Source organism: Lytechinus variegatus, chromosome 16, assembly GCF_018143015.1.
Source record: "Lytechinus variegatus isolate NC3 chromosome 16, Lvar_3.0, whole genome shotgun sequence".
Classification (NCBI taxonomy): Eukaryota; Metazoa; Echinodermata; class Echinoidea; order Temnopleuroida; family Toxopneustidae; genus Lytechinus; species Lytechinus variegatus.
The window spans coordinates 1,348,095-1,369,133 of NC_054755.1; the positions used below are offsets into that span (position 1 = coordinate 1,348,095).

Genomic DNA, 21,039 nt, shown 5'->3' on the forward strand with positions numbered 1-21,039 from the left:
TTAAAAATATATGCTGCATGATTGATTCCATGTTCCCACTTTGTATATCATTTAAATCTACCTAACCCCCACCCCCCCAATAAAAAATAAAATGAAACTATTTCTTCTACAAATTTGACAAAAAGTATTACTAAAAATAAAACAATGAATGATACCACCAGCATTTTATCTCTAAATTCTTTAAGATAGTCATTTATATAAAGTGGGTAAACAATCTAAGTGGCATAAAGTCAAGAGGACCTCTCTATTTGCTCGCTATGTGTACACGCGTCCCTGGGCACCAGCTTGAAGTTAAATGCAGTAGAAGGCAGTGTAAATATTTGAAATGATAAATGTTCAAATTGATCTTGGATACCAACCACTGTAGATGAAAATGATAGATGGTTAGACATAAGAAACAAAGGACAGGCTTGAGTCCAGAGGCACATGCTATACAAGTTAAGGGAGAAATTACAGTAAGAAGAAAAAAGATTAAGAATACAGGCAAGATAGAAGCAAGGGGAGCATACAAGAGAGAGGTATAGATTGGGCATGTGTATACTACCACTATAATTAAATTAAGGGGGAAAAGACTTTATGCCAGCACCCCCACCCCCCCCAAGAAAAAAAATACCTTGCTGACTTGCCTGCCTGGCTCTTGCCAGCCCAGCATTCTCATGCAATAAATACTTCTTCTTTTCTCCTTAGTTTTGAAGGCCCTCCCCCATCAACAACAACAAATATGGAAAAAACAAATTTTGAAACCAAATGAGCATTTCTTCCCTTTAATTTCAAATAACTTGTTCTACTTGTCCTCCACTTCACCTTTTGCTTTCATATTGAAAGAATCTTGTTACCATAATCAAATAAATGAAATACTGGAATGAATGAAGATTTAATCTCAATGGACGAAGTTTGCGGTTTGCTCACAATCAAAACTACTCTAATGGCTGCCTTTTACAATTTACGAGTGACATCTCTCCAATTATTTACAAGGTTTTCCTCAAGCAAAACAAGTTTAAAACATCCATGCAAGACTACCTAGAGTTCATTTTGCATGGTTTGTTGGTGTGGATTTTCTTCTCATCTGATTTGGAGCAAGTGTATGCATCAAGGTGAATGAAATAAACTAGGGCTCGGCAAAATTTAAAGAAATCAACTTTCATTACTAAGTGTGAGTTTTGACAAGTTGAAAGTGAGGGCATTGATTAGAAATATGATAAAATGGCTACAGATCTGGTGACTGATACCATGATAGATTTATTGCTTTCATTGCTCTGCTTACAAACATGAAGTGTGTCTTTGATTAATGCCAATTTAATACCCATAAAAAATGTGGGTCATAAGGGAGTCCTGAAACTTCTGTAGTCTGCATAAATTTTGTTTGGGCAATTAAAATAAAAACATCCTTATTTATTATGTCAATATTAACCTCCCCCCCAAAAGGAGCAAATTCAAAGAAAGAAATACACATAAAAAATTCATATACCAACAGTTCAACATAAAGCAACCACAAAAAAAATCTTTAAAATCTGACAATCACACCCCCCACAAAAAGAGAAAATGCTCATCATGGATTTAAAGAGGGCAAAGGCCCAGTTATTTTTTTTTTTTTTAGTATGTGAGACCCCCAGACTCCATCCCACCCACCCATCCATAATCTAGTACAAAGATTAAAAAAAAAAACATGTTCTCAGAGTCCCACTTCCCTGTTATACATGCCAAGTTGACTTGGTAATGTATTTTCATATTAATTTCAAGAGAATTTAATATGAAATGTTTGTTTTTGACATAATTCTATTAAAATAATATCTCAATCAAATAGGATCATAAATCAATGTGATTGATATTTAAAATTACTCCTCACACTTTGGAACTGTCATTCACTAGAAGCTTTTGAAACTAATTTCTAATCAAAGAAAAACAGATCAGGGCTCTGTGACACAAAGATAAGCGATCAGTCGCTAAATTAACTGACCAATCAACATCAATGTTTCATGCGCATTTGGTTTAAGATACTGACCAGGGACCAATCAGTACAGTACTTTCACATTTGCAATCTATCACAAACCTTTGTGTTACGGAGCCCTGATCTCAATAGTAGGCAACTGGACAAAATCCATCCCTTCCAAAGGACAACATTTATCCCTCTTCAGCAGATGGTATGAAAAGGATCCGAATGTGACTGAGAATATATCTTCAATCTCATTTGAGATTTAAAACCGACTGGTGAATTGGGTAATGGTCCTTTACCCCTGTGAGATTCTCTCCCATTCCTCACCGCAAGATACGCCATGGCAAATTAGATTTGACGTTTGATTCTGCGCTGAGTGCCTTGGAACTGCCCGTCAAATTATCCCATCGAGCAAACAATGTTTCCCCGTGATTGCTAACTAACTGCGTCGCTGCAGAACGGGGATGGGGACAATTCGGTTAACATTCCACCAAAATAGCAAATTTGTTATTCACTCCTGAAGACTTGATTATTCGAAGAAGAAAAAAAGGTGAACGGAGGAGGCAGGTAATTGAACTTTTACTGGATTAGGAAGATCATAATCTGATGAATGAAAAAAGTCGAATGACAAAATGAAATGCATGAATTTCAAATTTTGTATGGTTCCTGATGACTTAATTTTGTTTTTTATTCATGATCGCGTGTGAAATGAATTGTCTATTGATGTACAAAAGGTACAGTGAAAACTATTTTTAATTTTCTGAGAAAATGGCATTTCATTGATTTTTTTACCATTCGTTATGTAGGAATGCTGCTCAATCAAATAATTGAAATTCTAATAACTTTTTAATTATTTGATGAATTTCTCTCAAACCATCGGCAATATTTTTTACTATTTTTTCTGCTATTTTTACAATAAACTTTTGTCAGGGTGAACTTCCCCTTTAAATGACAACATAAATGTATTATTCTGCTCATTTTCTCCAAAAATAAGAATGAATATAATGCTACGATGAACAGGAAATGGATGGAATTTAGATACTACTATTTTCAGTTTCACATCATGGAGTTTTCATTTCATGAAAAGAATTATGGTACCAAACTGCAATTACTGTACAATCGAATTATACTGAATTGTGAAATGTCAAGATTTTTTCTTAAGAACAGAACATATTTTGTTCTTATATATTTCTACTCACTGGTCATGCACAAAGAAACAGATTGCAAACAAAGGATTAGAAATACATGTACATGAGTGAATTTATCCCACCATAGACTTCTTGAGTACAGTAGTATAGCACTAAAAAGACACAATGTCATGATTTACAAAAACAAATTCAAGAAGTCACATTGCATGAATGTTTCAGTTCATGATGCTCAGACTAATCACATTTATGTTGTTTACATCCTGTCTCAATCTTGGTACAATATACATAGGGACAGTGATTTTCCGCGATCGCGGAAAACGGACGGAATTCACGGAAAAGGCCTTTTGAAACGGAAAGTGGCATTTCAAACGGAAAATCACGGAAAACGTATTTTTCCCTCAAAATACACAGAATAGCAACAGAAATTACTCCAAAATAACAGCAAAATGAGAATATTAAATGGCCACAAAACCCCAGAAATCACGATCTCACTTCGCTACAATCATGACAATTCACACATCGTGATTGCTCTCGACATCAGCACACTCGAGTACCCCGCGATCGCGATCGTACCCGGCCGGCCGTGTTGAGCTTCACATCGCTTCAGATCGCTCAACTGCACGGTCGTGTGTTGCTGCCCTCTACGTTTGAAGATGTAACAGCACGATATCGTGGTCTTAAAATCCAAGATGGCGGATTGGCGAAAGTCGTTGACTGATGATAACGATGTCCAAAAAACCCCAAAATTATCGATGAAATTTAATTTCACCGTAAAATAATGCTAATTATGTGAAAGGTGAGGATGTATGCATGCTAAATCAGTTTGAAAAATTATTAAATACACCAGCATAGATCCGATTAGAACGGATTCTATTGTGTTGTTGGTACAGTAGCAGATACAAATTTTGGCCAGTGCGAGTGTATGCGCTTTGATTTTGCTATTCAATGTGTAAACGGAATTGTCACTTTTCCGTGTGTACAATGTCTATGGGGAAACGGAATTTCCGTTTTCTGACGTGCTGAAACGGAATTTGAGATTTTCTGAAACGGAAAAGGCCATTTTATGAAACGGAAAATCACTGTCCCTATATACAGCTGTCGAAAATAATTCATGGAGCAGAGGCTTCATGATAATTTTAATCTAAGAAAATCAATTTGGTTTCATTAAGCTAAGTACATGCTCCAGATAAGTAAAGGGACAGTTTGGAAGTGCTTCTGTTAGTATGTTCTTGTTTTCATGTAGAGGCTTCTGCTAAACATCCTTTCAGTTTCAGGCAGTAGAGAGAGGGGAAGGGAGATGAGCTATAGGAGGAGAGGATAGATGAGGAGGAGGGGAGGATAGATGAGAAGGAGAAGGAGGAGGTGAGCTATAGGAAGAGAGGATAGATGAGAAAGAGAAGGAGGAGGAGAAGGAGGAGGAGGTGAGCTATAGGAGGAGAGGGTAGATGAGAAGGAGGAGGAGGAGCAGGAGTAGGAGGAGGAGAAATAGGAGGAGAAATAGGAGAAAAATAGGAAGAAAAGTAGGAGGCAGCAGAAGAGCAGGACAGGAAGAGATGAGAAAAAGAAGAGAAGGCCAAGAAGTAGTAGGAGGAGAGTGATAAGGAGACGGTGACAAAGGAAAAGGAGGAGAATGAGGAGATAGAGGCAGAGAAGACAGTGATGAAGATGGTAATGAAGATGATGGTGTCTTTCTTAATACCACGATTTTTTATGTTTTTAATTTTTTTTAACATAATTGTTTGTTACACTAAAATTATCCATGAATACACTGAGGGCATCCATAAAGCCCCATTTTGATACAAAAAAATGTAGGCTATATTTATGGCAATATCTACAGTAACATAAATTGTGAGTTGAAAAGATTTTGATGACATGAGGTTTATTACATATTACCGTGGTTCAATATCCTTTAGATAACCGCATTTTCCCTCTCTTCGGTTATCCTTAAATTACATGGGACAATAATGGCAGTGACATGTCATTTCAATTCTTTATGAATATCTTCTGAGTCTCAACCGATATTGGCATGCCATAATAATCTTTCAGGCTTATTTCATTTCTGATAGATACTTGACCCATTCGACAGATCGTTATGTCCCATCGACATTCCCCTGTGTCTATTGTGTATGACAAAGCAAGAAATTTTATGAGGTTATTTTTGGAAGCAAAATCTGGAGAGATAAGGAATACAGGAATGCCTGTCAGGCTTTGAATAGCCAACGTAGAAGTAAGAATAAAACTTGTCAGGCACTTCACTGAAGAAAAAAAAATATCCTTATGTTCATACCTACTCAAATTATTGCCATTATGGAGGGGGCATGCAAAATTGTGTAAAATTTATAGCAGGAAAGATGCATCGGTATTTCAAATGAAATTCATACTTTCTTCCTAAAATACTATTAAAGAACAGGTGATTCAGCCTCATTGCAGACCATGTCTAAATTGACACTTTTCAAAACGCTACAGAAAATAAACGCTATTTTGAAATGAAACTTACCTGCAATGAACTGAATAACTCCACAAACTTTTCCAACTTTCCGCGTGACCAAGTCTCTCATACAGCACGCTAACAACGACGTTAGTCCAACAAACATAGATGAAATACAGGCAAGTCCAATTACTATGGTACAAATCTTCCACGTCAACGTGGGTATGTCCCCAAAGGTTGTATAATGTCCACAGTCAAAGACGTAGTTGTTGGGCGCTGTCGGGTAGTTACACCGACGGAAGACACCGAAATGGACGGGAAGAGTTCCATTGAACATATGGCCACGCATCCAGTAAGGCATAAAGAGGCCGATAGAGGAGGCCATCGTTGCTATGATTGAGACGATAGACCAGAGAATGCCAACGGCTGTGAGACCGAAGGATATGGTCATGGTGGTCTGGTTGGTCCCGATGCGGTCTCGGCTCGCAAGGCCGGCGTGGCTGCCTGCCCCAATGGTTCCACAGCGATGGCTGGAAGCAAGACTAGTGGCTGAACGTTTGATGTATGTTCCTGGTTCTAGTGATCTGTAGTCAAAAGAAAAAAAAATATATGTTGATACACTTTGATCTTCTAAGAATATACTCTGGCTGATCACTGTACATTCAGAGACAAGATTACAGTCTTTAAGTATGAAAGGTAATATTGTTTGTGTTCCTTGCCAATGTCATAAATAATGACATGAAAAAAAATCAAAACCTAAACAATGATAATATTTCACACTCATTAAAACTGAATAAGCCTATACTTGCCATCTTAGGGTCACTACGATGAAAGTGGTTTTGCCTTGTGCATTTTACCATACCTTTTCATAATCAAATGCTGCCCCTTTTAAACAGGTTAACCATGTACTTCCTTGCATTTTACTCTAACAAGCAAGCTCTCATCCACTCTGAAAGAAAGTTCAACAGGGATGTTTTCATATTCCACTTTTCACCATCTTCTCCACTTACATTAAACAGGGAAGGGCTCATTATGAAAGGGGTATATTTTACACTTCTCACTTTTAAAGTATAATTAGACAACCAAAAAGAGGACAAATGGGAAAATCGATTCAATCTTTTCTTCCGGAGGCCAGGAAATATCTGGCTAGGTGTTATGAGAACACCCACAGCGCGTAGAGTTTGTCATCTAAATGATGAAAGATGCCCACAGTCAAGTTTAGGTTGGACTGAAAGTAAATCAATACCAGATGTCGACTAGATTCACCTTAAAGGGCAAGTCTAAACTGATATATTTTGTCTTTCACCCATAAGAGGGAATTTATTTCAAGAAAAAAAAACATGAAAATTACATTGTAGGGTTCCTAGATATCCAAAATAATACAGCATAAGCAAATAATGTATTCCTTCTTTTATTGTCCTCTTTTTTTTAAAATTATTAATTGGCATAAGTAGATTTTAAACCTTCAAAAAGGCAAACCATAATCTTATTCTTTTATTCCTTACCATTTTATTTTCTGAAAACAATCCAGAGAGTAATGATATCATTCAATGTGTTGGTTTGATAAAACAAAGGTAAAAAAACTAGAATGATTATAAATTACACTTGAAGTATTTACTTTTATCACCTCGTTTCTATTTCTCAATAATACCTCTTTAATCAATTTCTTTCTTTTTTTTTTAAAGAAGAAAAATAACCCAATTCCATGTAAGTTGCTATCTATTCACACACTTACCTTACACATATATGATTGGCCATAGAAATGATAAACCTCTGAGGTATTAAAATTGGTTACAAAACCAATTTGACATTGACTTTCACTTGAATGTGAGGTGGGGTAATAATTGGAAGCGTTTCTATTTTGGGGTTTGCCATGCTAGGGGGCAGACGTTCCAACAAAGGGGGGCAGACTGTTCCAGCATAGGGGGTCAGTATGAAGGCTACTTGGAAAACTGATATAGAACACAATATTGCAATCAAGATGTAGGATAGTATCATGTGTACAACAAGCAAAGATACAGGAAGTTTATAACGGAGTGTCAATTGAGTCTGACAACTCAATAAAACATTATTCTTGTTTAAAAATTTCATCCAAAATGAATTTAAAAATAAGAAATACTGAAATAGTATGTTACATCATTGGATTCTTCATATGCATACTGCTGTGCATAATTATAGGCCTATTAACTGTTTTGTGAAAATAAGTAAAAAGCTCATAACTTTCATAAATGATTTTCTCGATATAGTTGTTCAAATCAATTTGTTGGGGTGGACTTGGCCTTAAAACAATGATTTTCACAAGAAATGGGCAGAAACTATTGTAGGATACATTTCTAGATTGAAGGGGGTAATATTAGCCCCCCACCCCCTCCTGAGTCTGGTTAGAAGTCATATATGTTGTAAAGCTAACATCTCCACTTTCTCAATCTCAAGACATATGAGTTTGGTTTGTCTGTCTGTAACCATGTGACAGTTCTGCTACCCACAACATTAAAAACATTGACAGATTATAAACACAGACAGATCAACAGTAACCACAAACCACACATTAAACAAAGCCGGGGAATAAAAAGCCTACATTATCTGTAGGATATTTCCTATGCTGACCAAAAATGGCATCACATAGTAATTTTGTTAAATGCAGGCTCTGAAAATTTACGATCAATATCTAGTACTTTATGGTGTAGTGTTTTAACTAATTGATATGATTTTAGAGAAAAAGAAGATAGAATTAGGACTGGCCAAAATGAATGAACACCAAAATCTTAAATTTTAGCAAAAATTTTTCATTTTTTTTCCTTCAAACCTCAGAGTATTCCATCAGAGTAAAATTATGTAGGCCTATGTTGCGACCAGGAAGATGAACTTGAAGCTTAATCTGCATCTGATTTTATCTCTATTCTACTCTTACCATAACAATAAACAGTAATTAAAAAATCACAAATTACAGAAGTTTTCTTTACTTATACTTCTTATAGAATGCTGTTTAAAGAGAAATGCCAGTAGTTGCAGTAAACACTGATTCCATGAGAAAGTCTGTAAAACCAGGCTTAATTGTCAGTATATCATCGAGGATCTGGTACAGTGAACTTTGTGAAATCTTGAAATCTACGCTAAAAAATGTTCACGCTGAAGATCACCAACACAGATAGGCACACGTGGGACAGTGTATTATTATTGTTGGAATAAAGACCCGACGGAAGTGACCGAATCCGCGCTTATTTTGCTTATTTCTCAGCAATTACACAATTTCTTCCAGAATCCTTTGGCACATATTTTTATTCATACAAACAGACACTTGGGTGGTTATTATATTAGATTCTGTAAAAAGTCATTTTGAGATCATTACCAATACAGGAATTTTTCTTTAACTGAAATGAAAACTGCATATCTTACCCCCCTCCCCCCACCATTTCAGTGTGGATGTAGAGTGCAATAAGAAGATGAGACTAATACCTTGGTCACATTTGCTCTACGGTGGCGGTACGGCGAGTCGAAAACAGCCGTTTAAACATTTTTTCTTTGTAACAGCTACATATAGGTGGTTTGAATAAAATAAATAAAACGACTGTTTTGGACTCGCCGTACAGCTGCCGTAGAGCAAATGTGACCACAGTATAAAGCATGCATGTAGGGCCTAATTATGTAAATCAGGCCTAGATTTTGAAATAGTTGAATACTGCCAAAACTTAGATACAAACTTACAGATAACCAAGCCTTCTCTCCATCACTGTAAAACTGCCTGTCTGATTGACATTCCATAGAAACATACAATGGTTAAACTGTTCAGGCAACCAAATCAAGTTTGTGACACTTTCCTGCCCAAACAACGTTTCTTAAATGACAACAAAACATACAAATAATTATACCCTGATCCTCTCTACCAGGAAGCATGTATTCACACTTTATGAAATGGGCGTTTGTTTTGATGTTTCACAGCCAGTTAAAAATGGTACTTGCTCGTTAGATTTAACTATGGTTTAAAATGATAGGCCTGTCATAGAAAGATTTTTTAAGCTTTTACTCATAAAAATAAAATTATTGAAATTATGAGTATATTCACAATTCTTCTATGCCATGAAAACTCCTCTAAAAATCTTTTCTCCCCATGAGTGCCCATTTCTCCCTTCCCAAAACACAAATACTTGAAGTGAACCAAGTAGTGCATTTTGCTGACTGAAGTGAAAGTAAATTTTCCTTTTACTTTCTGTTTCCTTTTCTTTTGAGCAAACACATGCACATACAGTCAACTTAATATATCTCACCATATCTTAAAATTGAAATGGTATTGTAACGTGAACTGAAGGAGGGTATGAACACACCTTCAACGGTCCTTGATAGATGATCCTATCCTCAATAAACATCATCAATAATTGATTGCCATTACAAAACACATCTATTGATCGCAATGCAAACAATCAATAAAACAGCTTTAGAGAAGAATTTTCTTTTGACTGTTGCTGGCTTTATATAGAATGGGGGGTGGGGTTATTCAATGCTGAGGATGGAAAGGAAATGTTCGGAGTTGTCATTTGAAGAAAAGCAGCCTTGGCAGATTTCAGTTCAGAATTATCTTTTGCTGTATTCTTTATTTTGAACAATTGCATATGTACACTCTTAACTGCAAGGATTTGATATAAATCAAGATTGGCTGTGAAATGTGACCGGCTGAATATAGACCTTGCAAAAGTCTTTTTTTTTTTTTTTTTTTTTTTTTTTAGGTGGCGCCCTTTTCTCATGGCTGCACTCTTTATCGCTCTGCAATTTTGCTCTGTATTTTACCGTTTTTGTGCTTACTTGCTGAATATTTTTCAATGTTTGAAACAGTATTCTATTTTCGTCGTTATTTCTAAGTCATCTTTCAAAGTTTGGACCCTATCTTGCCGCTAAAATGGACTGTAATTTGAAAAACTTGTTTTCATCGAGAAGTTCGAGTTTTGAGCCTTACATTGGGCCTTACACGGTACGTACAGTATATACACGTACACTATTCACCCTTGCCGTGATCTTGATTATCTTGCGTTCACACACCATGACAAGGATAAGCTACTCTCGCGAAGAGCTTTTGAGTATTGGACAGAGCGTTTCTTCACAATGTCACGATCGTCTAATGCCATTATCTCGCGATGAATGGGAGGTATTGAAAAGTTGGAATATCGCCCGTAAAACTAAAAGGGGTAATCGAGGTGGACGCACCGCTAGAAAGTTTGCTATTCCCCGTGTGAAAACGTTTTGGATCGATACTCCTTCTCGTTCCAGTGACCATCATGATCGCCAACGATCTCCCATTGGATCCCCTAGATCTTGTCGACCTCCTAATGAGCAAAATCATTCACATATTGGCGTTTGGAATGCCCGTTCCATGTCAAGTAAGACTACATGTATATGTGATATGATACTGGACAATGAATTAGACGTCCTAGTACTGACAGAATCCTGGTTAACAGGAAATCAAGGAGATGATTTAGTCATTGGTGATATCAGGTCAACACTTCCGAATTATGATCTTTTGCATTGCCCTCGCCTGGGATCCAAGGGCGATGGGATTTGCATTGTATATCGTTCTTCGGCTCAAGTGACCTTGAATTGCAGGACTGAATTTGCAACCTTTGAACTCATGGATGTTACTATCCGATTCTCCGTAGGATCGGTTTTGAGATGCTATGCAGTATACAGACCTCCACCTTCAGCACGCAACAAGTTCACTTATAGTACGTTCCTGAAGGAGTTTCTTACTCTTCTCGAGTCTGCAGGAATTTCAGACAATATGCCCCTAATTCTTGGTGATTTTAATATTCACATTGACGATGTAAACGACTCCCAGGCCAAGTCCTTCATGTACTCCATTGATTCGTTGGGCTTCTCTCAACATGTGAGCGGGCCAACTCATCGTGGTGGCCACACGTTGGACTTGATCCTGACAAGAAGAATAGACGATATCATTTCATCTGTCCGTATTATGTCTGGGTATCCGTCTGATCATTCAGCCATCATCGCTGATGTTACCCTTGCAGCCCCTAAGAACACAAAGAAACTTGTGCAGTATAGACAACTTCGGAACATTGACATTGCAGTCTTCACAGAAGATATTCGAAATTCTTCCTTAGCAACGTCAACGCCGGGAAACTCTTCTGAAGCGGTTGGTATCTACAACGAAACCCTGAGCCAACTCATTGACAAACATGCGCCAAAGAAGAGCAAGACTATCACAGTTCGACCTTCTGCTCCATGGTACACAGAGGAGTTGAGAGAGGCCAAGAGAATCCGACGCCAGGCAGAACGGCGCATGCAGAATTCTGGTCTTTCGATTGACAAGCAGCTGTATCAGCAAAGTTGTTTGGCTTATTACACTGCACTACATGAAGCCAAATCCAAGCACTTGACTGCTGAGATTACAGAGGCTGACACCAAAGGACTTTTTCGTATTGTCAAAAGACTTACGTCACCTTCCAGTCAGGAAACTGTCTTACCTGAACATCGGAATGCTGTGGCATTAGCCAATGAATTTGGTAACTACTTCAATGGCAAAATTGCTACCATTGTATCTGGAGTTCAGTCTTCTTCAGCTAATCTTCAGTTTCCACCAGCTGCCAGCCAAATTCCTGACCTGGGACCGGACAAATGTTTTTCAGCATTTAAGCCTGTATCCTTGAATCAAGTGAAGAAACTCATTGCGTCACTCAAGCCTAAATCGTGCAACCTAGACCCGGTGCCAACATGGCTCGTAAAGACATGTCTAGACGACCTTCTGCCTATCATTGTGTCAACAATCAACTTCTCCCTCTTGTCTGGTGAAGTCCCAGAAGCACTTAAGACCTCTCTCATAACACCTCTCCTAAAGAAGTCATCACTTGACAGGAATGACTTCAAGAACTACAGGCCGATCGCCAACCTCCCTTTCCTTAGCAAAGTTCTAGAGAGGATTGTGTCCATGCAGCTTAGGTCTCACCTAGAGTCCAACGACTTGTTTCCAGCAAACCAGTCGTCGTATCGGCACCATCACTCGACTGAGACAGCCTTGTTAAAGGTCGCAAATGATCTTCTGTTAGCAGCTGACAGTGGACTCGAAGCTTGTCTGGTACTATTGGACTTCTCGTCTGCGTTTGACTGCCTGGACCACACGACACTCTTCAAGCGACTCGAAACCACATACGGTGTAAATGGATCTGCGCTTGAGTGGATAAAGTCCTATCTTTGTGATCGTCTTCAGAGAGTTGCAGTTGGGGGCTCTCTGTCACAGTCATTCCCTCTCCGATGGGGCGTCCCGCAAGGGTCGGTTGTGGGCCCTCTGCTTTTCATTCTCTACACTGGCCCTCTTTGCGATGTTATTGCTTCACATCATGGCATACATCACGTTATATATGCAGATGGTACCCAGCTGTATCTTGTTATGAGAGCTGATGTTGGCGACAGAAAGGGTGCAATCAGTAGACTCACTGAGTGTTTACGTGATGTCAAGTCTTGGTCCTTAATCAATAACTTGAAGCTAAACGAATCGAAGACTGAAATGCTGCATATATCATCCAGGTTCAGGCAGCAGTCTGATGATCTGTCTCCCTTACATCTGTCTGGAACATGTGTCCAGAAATCGGAGTGTGTTCGTGATCTAGGTGTGACTTTTGACAACCACCTTTCTCTTGTACAACACATCCGCGACAAGTGCAGGACGGCTTCTTGGGGTATAGCCAGAATTGGCCGAATCCGAAAATACCTCAACACTACAGCTACTGAGAAACTCATCCACGCATTTGTGTCCTCCCATCTTGATTATTGTAATAGCCTCCTAGCTGGTCTTCCCCAATCCCACATTGCTCCCCTTCAACGCATCCAGAATACCGCAGCCAGACTAGTTACTCGGACTAAAAAGTATGAACACATCACCCCAATCATCAGGTCTCTCCATTGGTTACCAGTTCAGAAGCGCATTGTCTTCAAAATTCTCCTTCTAGTTTACAAGTGTATCCACAATCAAGCCCCTTCATATTTACAGAACCTCGTCTCCCTCCGGTCCTCATCAGTTTCATCTGCATCTCGACGCCTCCGTTCACACACTACTGCCCATCTTCAACTGCTGCCTGGACCCCGAACAAAAACCAACTACGGTGACAGATCCTTTTCAGTAATCGCCCCCAAGCTTTGGAACAGTCTCCCCATTAATGTACGTGAAGCGCCATCATTAGAATTGTTTAAGTCCCTCTTGAAAACTCACCTCTTTTAATTTTGGTTATCCTATCCTTCCTTGCCTTACTGATTTGCATGTAATTATACCCCTCAGTTAAATTGTATCACGAGTCATATTGTATTTAATATTTCAGTAGTTTATGATTTTAATTGATTCAGATGTCGATCTTTTGTATTTAAGTTGTATCTGTTTAGATTATTTCTATATTGTATTTCTAATTAATTGTAGTAATGATATTCTTACTTTCATTATATTCGTTGTATACTATATAATCCTAATTAATTGTATTATACTATTCGTACTCTTATCATTTCTTTCTTTTCTTAGCGCTTTGAAACATTATGTATAAAGCGCTTTATAAATGTTGTGTATTATTATTATTATTAAAACTAAATTTGAAAGCTTTTATAGCTTTGATTGAATTTTTTGAAATTAAAAAATTAATTGTTAAGGTTTAACAAGTGGTGCCTCTGGCCGTCTCACCTGCATCCACGATTCAACATAGCAGCAGTGCTGACTTCGAAAACTACTATAATAGGAAATAAGAAATACAAAAGAACAAGTGGAGATGTGACATCATCAGCCCACCTAAAGAATATTCATGATGACTGTTTTCACAAAATATTGCTAAACTTTAAAATTCAATAACTTTGTTATTTGTTATCTGATTTTGATGAAATTTTCGGCATTTTGCTCAGTGAATTCTACTCTATTTATTAAGCTATAAATACTTTCAGCCCAGACCATCCCTTTAAAGGGGAAGTTCACCCTGAAGAAAACTTTGTTGTAAAAATAGCAGAAAAATTAGTAAGAAATATTGGTGAAGGTTTGAGAAAAATTCGTTAAAAAGTAAGAAAGTTATTAGAGTTCAAAGTTTTGGATTTGTGACGTCATAAACGAGCAGCTGCCCCATGTCTTATGTAATATAAAATGCATGAATTTCAAATTTTGTATGGTTCCTGATGACTTAATTTTGTTTTCTATTCATGATCAGGTGTGAAATGATTTGTATATTGATATACGAAAGGTAAAGTGAAAAACAGTTTCAATTTTCTGAGAAAATGACATTTCTTTGATTTTTTTACCATTCGCTATGTATGAATGCTGCTCGCATATGACGTCACAAAAGACACAAATCAAATAATTGAAATTCTAATAACTATATAACTATTTTTACAATAAACTTTTTGTCAGGGTGAACTTCCCCTTTAAGTTTGACACAGGAATCCTTGGAAGTTGGATAGCAAATCTATATTATAATGATTTCATTGTTATGCACTGACATGATACAGGTCCATTAACAGTCATTACAGTCATGAAAGATTTCATTTCATTTACATGCATCACTCCTCAAGGCCCTATTCAATGCTCAACCTCGGGTAATTGCATATAAAATGAAGATGCCACTTTTGTCAGGGTATGTCTAATGCATTTCTCAAGTACTTTAATTGTACAATCTTTCTCCAAGTCATGGCCTTGAGATGGGGGGGGGGGGTAGAGGGGAGGGGATGCTGTCTACTCTTTAATGGTAGTGACCAATGCCCCCATGCCCCCCCCCCCCCCCCCCGTTTCGAGGAGATCAACAAAAGAATGGTGAAAAAAAGGTGTGGAGTCACCCGATCCCCTTCCTGTGCTTTCCAACTAATGAAACAAATTAAATGACACAAAATATGAAAAGGGGAAAGAAAAAGAATAATAATAATAACATTAATTGGCATTTATATAGTGCTTTATCAATCTACAACTGTTCAAAGCGCTTCACATTCATTATTACCCGGTCACTGGATTCATAGCATTCCAAGCAGCCTGTTAGGCGCAAACTTGCGAACCAACCACAAAGAGGGTAATTTCAAATAAAAACTTGATCACTGGAGAATAGTCAATTTCGTCATCCAATTAATTTGATTCTTCTGGTATGATTTGCAAAAATCTGAAAATCATATTCTGAATTCAGCTTTGATCATTGATGCAATATAATAAATGAATGAGAATACTCACTAACGCTAGAGGCTCCGTGCTCACATCTTGTTGTGAGCAGTGCATGATCTAGAGTTGGACTGTTGGTTTTTGTTGCCCCCCCCACCAAAAAAAAAATGAAGAGCTTATTGCTTCAGTGACAGGTCTGTACACTTGAAATAGCATATTTGAATATTATCTATCAGCCATGTATGCAGGGTCCTACAAAAGCACTTGCCCGATTGCCCGGGGCAAGTAAAATTTAAAGTCGGGCAAGTGTTTTGAATGACAAAAACTTGAAGTCGGGCAAGTGTTTTGAATGACAAAAACTACTTGCCCAAAGTGGGCAAGCGAAATTCTCACAGTAGAATTACCAAAATTAGGGTCGATATGATATACCGATCCTAAATTTGGTCATGGCGGGCAAGATAAAATTTCTTTGTAAAAATAAATGCAAGAACAAGGTTCATCAATTCATGTCAAAAGAGAGATAAAAGGTCAATGGTTTCTTAAACCATAATATATATTTTTTGAAGAGGTAAAACTATTTTTCAAGGATTTTTTCAGGCAAGTGAAATAGATTTCGGGCAAGTATATTCAATCTATTAAAAAATTTACTTGCCCAACAGGGCAAGTTAATCTAAAAAGTTATGTAGCACCCTGCATGTATGTATCTCTTATTTCATTTTTCACAGTCACATTCTTACCAAATTACATGCACCTGTACACAAACTGTGTCCATAGGCCAACATTATCATAAAACTTGTTATCAATCATATTCCCATATAACGCCTATTTGTAGACCTACTACAAAACATTCCATGAGCGTGTTGAGTGAATTTTGCACCGATTATTGCCGTGATTATAGTTTTCAGTGAGTGCACTCTGTTGCATACAATTTAACATACCTGCCTGCAGAGCAATACAATGTTAATCTGAATCTAACAAAAGGCTTACCCCTCCTTCAGGAAATACCTCAAAAAACCCTCCCCATTTCTTCCACTGAATCGTGACTGGATAGTCAAAATGGTGAACCTCAAATATAATGGAGTTTCCAGTAAAAAAAAAATTCTTTTCTTACAACACCAGCAAAGTTCTTAAACCTATCACTACCCAGTACAGAGGACTAAATAACGAAGACTGTTTATAGTAAAACAGAATACTCTGCACTAGCAAAAAAAAAAACTCAGTGAGAAGAATGCAGCCTTTAATACATCAAATTGAACACACTGAGTTGAAGAATTGTAAGGATGTGGAAATGAGATCGAGATAAAGAGAGAGAGAGTGGGTAAATAGGTGAATAGCCATGAATAAGATAAATAGAGGAGCAAGAACTAAAACTGGGAAATAGCGGGCCAAAATCTTGGCGTGTATTCGGCTTCGATCCCATTCACATGTCATCTCTGGATGAATTCACCAGGCACTCATGCAAATATGAGTAAACTAATAGCTTTTCTGCTCTACCAAGCTGTCTGCATAACAGCGTATGCACAAATTAACTCTACAGGCACGCTCCGAACATTCCACCACGAAAAGTAGCTGTGCACAATCGCAACTTACCGTGCATAACCTTGTGATTTGGCACTTATTCTTAGCGTAACTTGAGCTTTTATTGCCTGCTTGCCTGGCTTTGACTTTGTCAGTTTGTGCAACAATGTTAGATGACAAATGATTATGAATTAAATTTCCAGTCATTTAAAGGAGAAGTTCACCCCGCCAAAGAGTTTATTTGGAAAATAGCAGAAAGAAATAATAACAAATATTGGTAAAGGGTTTGAGGAAAAAGTTATCAAAATTTCAATGTATCTATTTGTGACGTCACATAGTACATTTGTACGAGGAGCTACCCCATAGTTCATTCATATAAAATGCATGAATTTCAAGTTTAAAGGTTCATGGCTAAATATTTCCTTTCTTCAGGAGCGGGCGTGTAGTATTGTCTGCTGACTGAAACCCATTTTCATTTTTTTTAAGAATTGACATTTCATTGAATTTTTTTAAATTCACGATACCTGTGAAGCTGCTCGTATGTCACATCACAAATCAAATCATTAGAATTATAATAACTTGTTTAAATATTTGATAGATTTTCACCAAAACTTTACCAATATTTTTTTTTCTCCAGATTTTACAAGAAACTAATGTCAAGGTGAACCTTCCCTTTAAATTGCACATGTACAGTCCCAACCTGAGCACAGAGGAGAAAAAAAACTGCAAATAGCAAGCATTCCAAAATATGATAATAAACTTCAGACTGGAGTGAAAAGCTAAACCACCATTCATTGGGTTTTACGGTTCCAATTACCAAAAGAGCTGTCAATAGATAACAATCATCATCAATCACATTTATCCTTTTATTGATCTAGCTTTTCACGGATCTACAGGTGGATTTTTGTATATGTGATCAGGAAGTGGGGGGGGGGGGCTGGTGTCGATCGATGGCATCAAAGAAATTATATCAAATGACACCAATTATATCATCATCTCTCATCATGCTTTTTATTTCATCTCTCTTACTTCCTTCTCGCCCCTCCCCCCCTTGATATTCACCATGATGACCCGGGCAAAGCAGATGATATCTTGGGTGTTCTGTTCAATGTCTGATTGTTGATCTCCATCATCCATCAAAATGAAATCACAATTTACCTCTCCATCTCTACTCTTTGAAAGAAAAAATGCAGAGTTTGAAATTTTAATGAATAAAAATCATAAATTGAAGGATTTATGAAAAATCTCTCACTTTGAATTACAATCCTTGCCATCAATCATCATCATCTGTTTTCATATGGTGTACATTAAAGCCCACATCCCACCCATTAGACCATCATCTATTAAAGTTGCAAATGGTAAAGTGAGTAGATTAGAATTTTCATTTACAAAATCATATTGTGTTTGAACAAACAATACCAAGTAACCTTTGTTAGAGGAGACACCAAATTAAAGAGAAATTCCAGTAGTTGCAGTAAACACTGATTTCATGAAAAGTCTGTAAAACAAGGCTTCATTGTCAGTATATCATCGAGGATCTAGATCTGGTGCGGTTATACTGAACTTTGTGAAATCTTTAAATCTACGCTGAAAAATGTTCACACCGAAAATCCCCAACACAGATAAGCCCACGTAGGACAATGTATAATTATTGCTTAGAGCGTCGGGCCCGACGCTCTACCCGAATCCTGTGCTTATTTGCTGATTTCTCAGCAATTACACAATTTCTTCCAGAATCCTTTGGCACATGTGTTTTATTTATACAAACAGACACTTTGGTGGTCATTTCATTGGATTCTGTACAAACTCATTTTGAAATCGTTACCAAAACTAGCATTTACCTTTAACTGAGTTTGTTTTCAGAGATGTTTGTAATGAGCATTTTCATATGCCAGAAGTCAATAACAGGGGCAATGAAATGACAAAGTGAGAGAGAAAAATATTTGTTTTTTAAGGGAACTTTGTTAAAAGGCGATGGATGTTATAAAATATATATTTTACCACAATTAAAATCAAATTATACTGGTATGTATGTCAATCATCAATAAAACATTGAAAAGTTATAATGAATAAATTAGATATGTTTCAGTTGTAATTAATAACGAATGGCAGGGATGGGAAACTGTAGAAACAACCAATTATTATTCCTCTTGCAAGACTCCATATGAGAGTGTACACTGTACATAAAGCTATATCGAATATCATTGAAACTACATGTAGACAAATCAATACACCAGCCATAAAAAGATAAAGCAATTTAAGTTATGGAAAGGCATCGATGCATATTTATTGGGTACAAGTTATAGAATAGTGAGCTTAATGGATCATAAAATCAACCAAGAAAATATTGGGTGTATTGCAAGTTATATTGAATAGTGAGCTTATTGGATCATGAAATCAACCAAGAAAATATTCAATAACGTATCGTCAATCAATCATTCCCTTTAAATAAAGGCCGATAGATCTAATTGCATAATTTTGCTGTTTGAGCAATTATTTTCTACCACCGTTATGCGCACCCATGAATTAGGCAGAGTCTCAATGGGACAGGCAGACGTGTTGCGGTAACATGGCGAACCCCTCATGCGACATCTGCACCGTTTATTTCCCTTCACCTCTCTTGCGTAAAGCTAAATATCAGTCAATAATGCACGTAGCATCCGGGATTAAAGGTGCCAATCTACTGAATATAAGAGGTGTCAATGTGGTCTGGCTAACAAGTGGTAGAAAAGCAAGATGTCAGGATGGCAAAAACTGTCCGATTTCTTCCCTCATGACAGTTCAAACTGAGTTTGATTTTTTAATAAAAGGTTATGTCAATATAGACTCTACCATTACATGTAAAGCAGGTGCTCATGCTATTTTTAACAGAGAAAATGTGAGCAAATCTTTGATGCTTGAGATTACAATACTTGTGTAAGTTTACCCATTCTTAAAAGTCAATATTTACCATTATTAAATTTTTACAAGAATGTTTATTATCTTGTATTAAAAGGAAATGATAAATTACATTTACTGAGAATGAGCTAGAACAACAAAGAAAAATTTATGGTGTGAATTGATAAAATTGAACTTGTATATTATAAATTTGGTATAAAGGGGCACATGCCTACAAGATTTTAATCTTTTTGGTTGCCTCATACCATAATGATTTATAACATGAATTTATAATTGTATTTATTTGTTTTTATTTTTTTGCTTCATGTATGCATAATTTTATTTTGCATTGTAGGACCGTATTTCAATATTTTTATATGGTGAATAAATGATATTGAATAGAATTGAATAAATACAAATAGACTTTTAATATGTTAAAAGAAGATATAATGTGATGGAATATAATATAATTGAAATACCTGGTAGATAAATATTTAAAGAAAAATAGTATGATAAAGAAAAATAGTATGATTAGGAAAAAACAATGATTTCAATGGCTGGGCCACTGGGGAATTAGACATTAGACAAGTTCTTCACCAATTTTCCTCGTACATACATTACTTGAGTTTGAAATTCAGGATCTCAGACCAATATTTGTAGTCATAGCTGACAAACTAGTAAAAATATCTGATTGGTAACCTTTCCCAGATATATTCAAGAGAAAATCTTGATCCTGTCTCTAGTAGGCTATATATATATGTGTGCTGCTGAATCAGAGTAGCTAGAATAACGAGAGGGATGCAGCAATAAACCGATGAAAAATGTCATCCTTCCATGTAGTATCTTTATGTAGATCGTTATGGATCAGCAAGAACATTTCTAGAGCACTCCACCTTTAATGAAGCATTCGAAGCAAGCCAATATCTCTTGATGGTGCAATCAGAGGAGTTTGTATTTGGCAAGACATCCGGTGAGAGGACAGGTGTATGAACAAGGTGCTGGTTTCAGGCCAATCTAGGGAAGGTAT

At 36.9% G+C, this 21,039-nt stretch overlaps 1 protein-coding gene across 1 annotated transcript in view; it reads right to left on the bottom strand.

Moving 5' to 3' along the window:
• Positions 1-21,039, bottom strand: part of LOC121429847 (LHFPL tetraspan subfamily member 6 protein-like) — a 45,769-nt gene that overhangs the window by 21,405 nt on the left and 3,325 nt on the right. Inside the window, exon 2 of the mRNA XM_041627091.1 lies at positions 5,579-6,093. Coding sequence (XP_041483025.1) covers positions 5,579-6,093 — 515 coding nt within the window. The remainder of the gene's footprint in view (positions 1-5,578; positions 6,094-21,039) is intronic.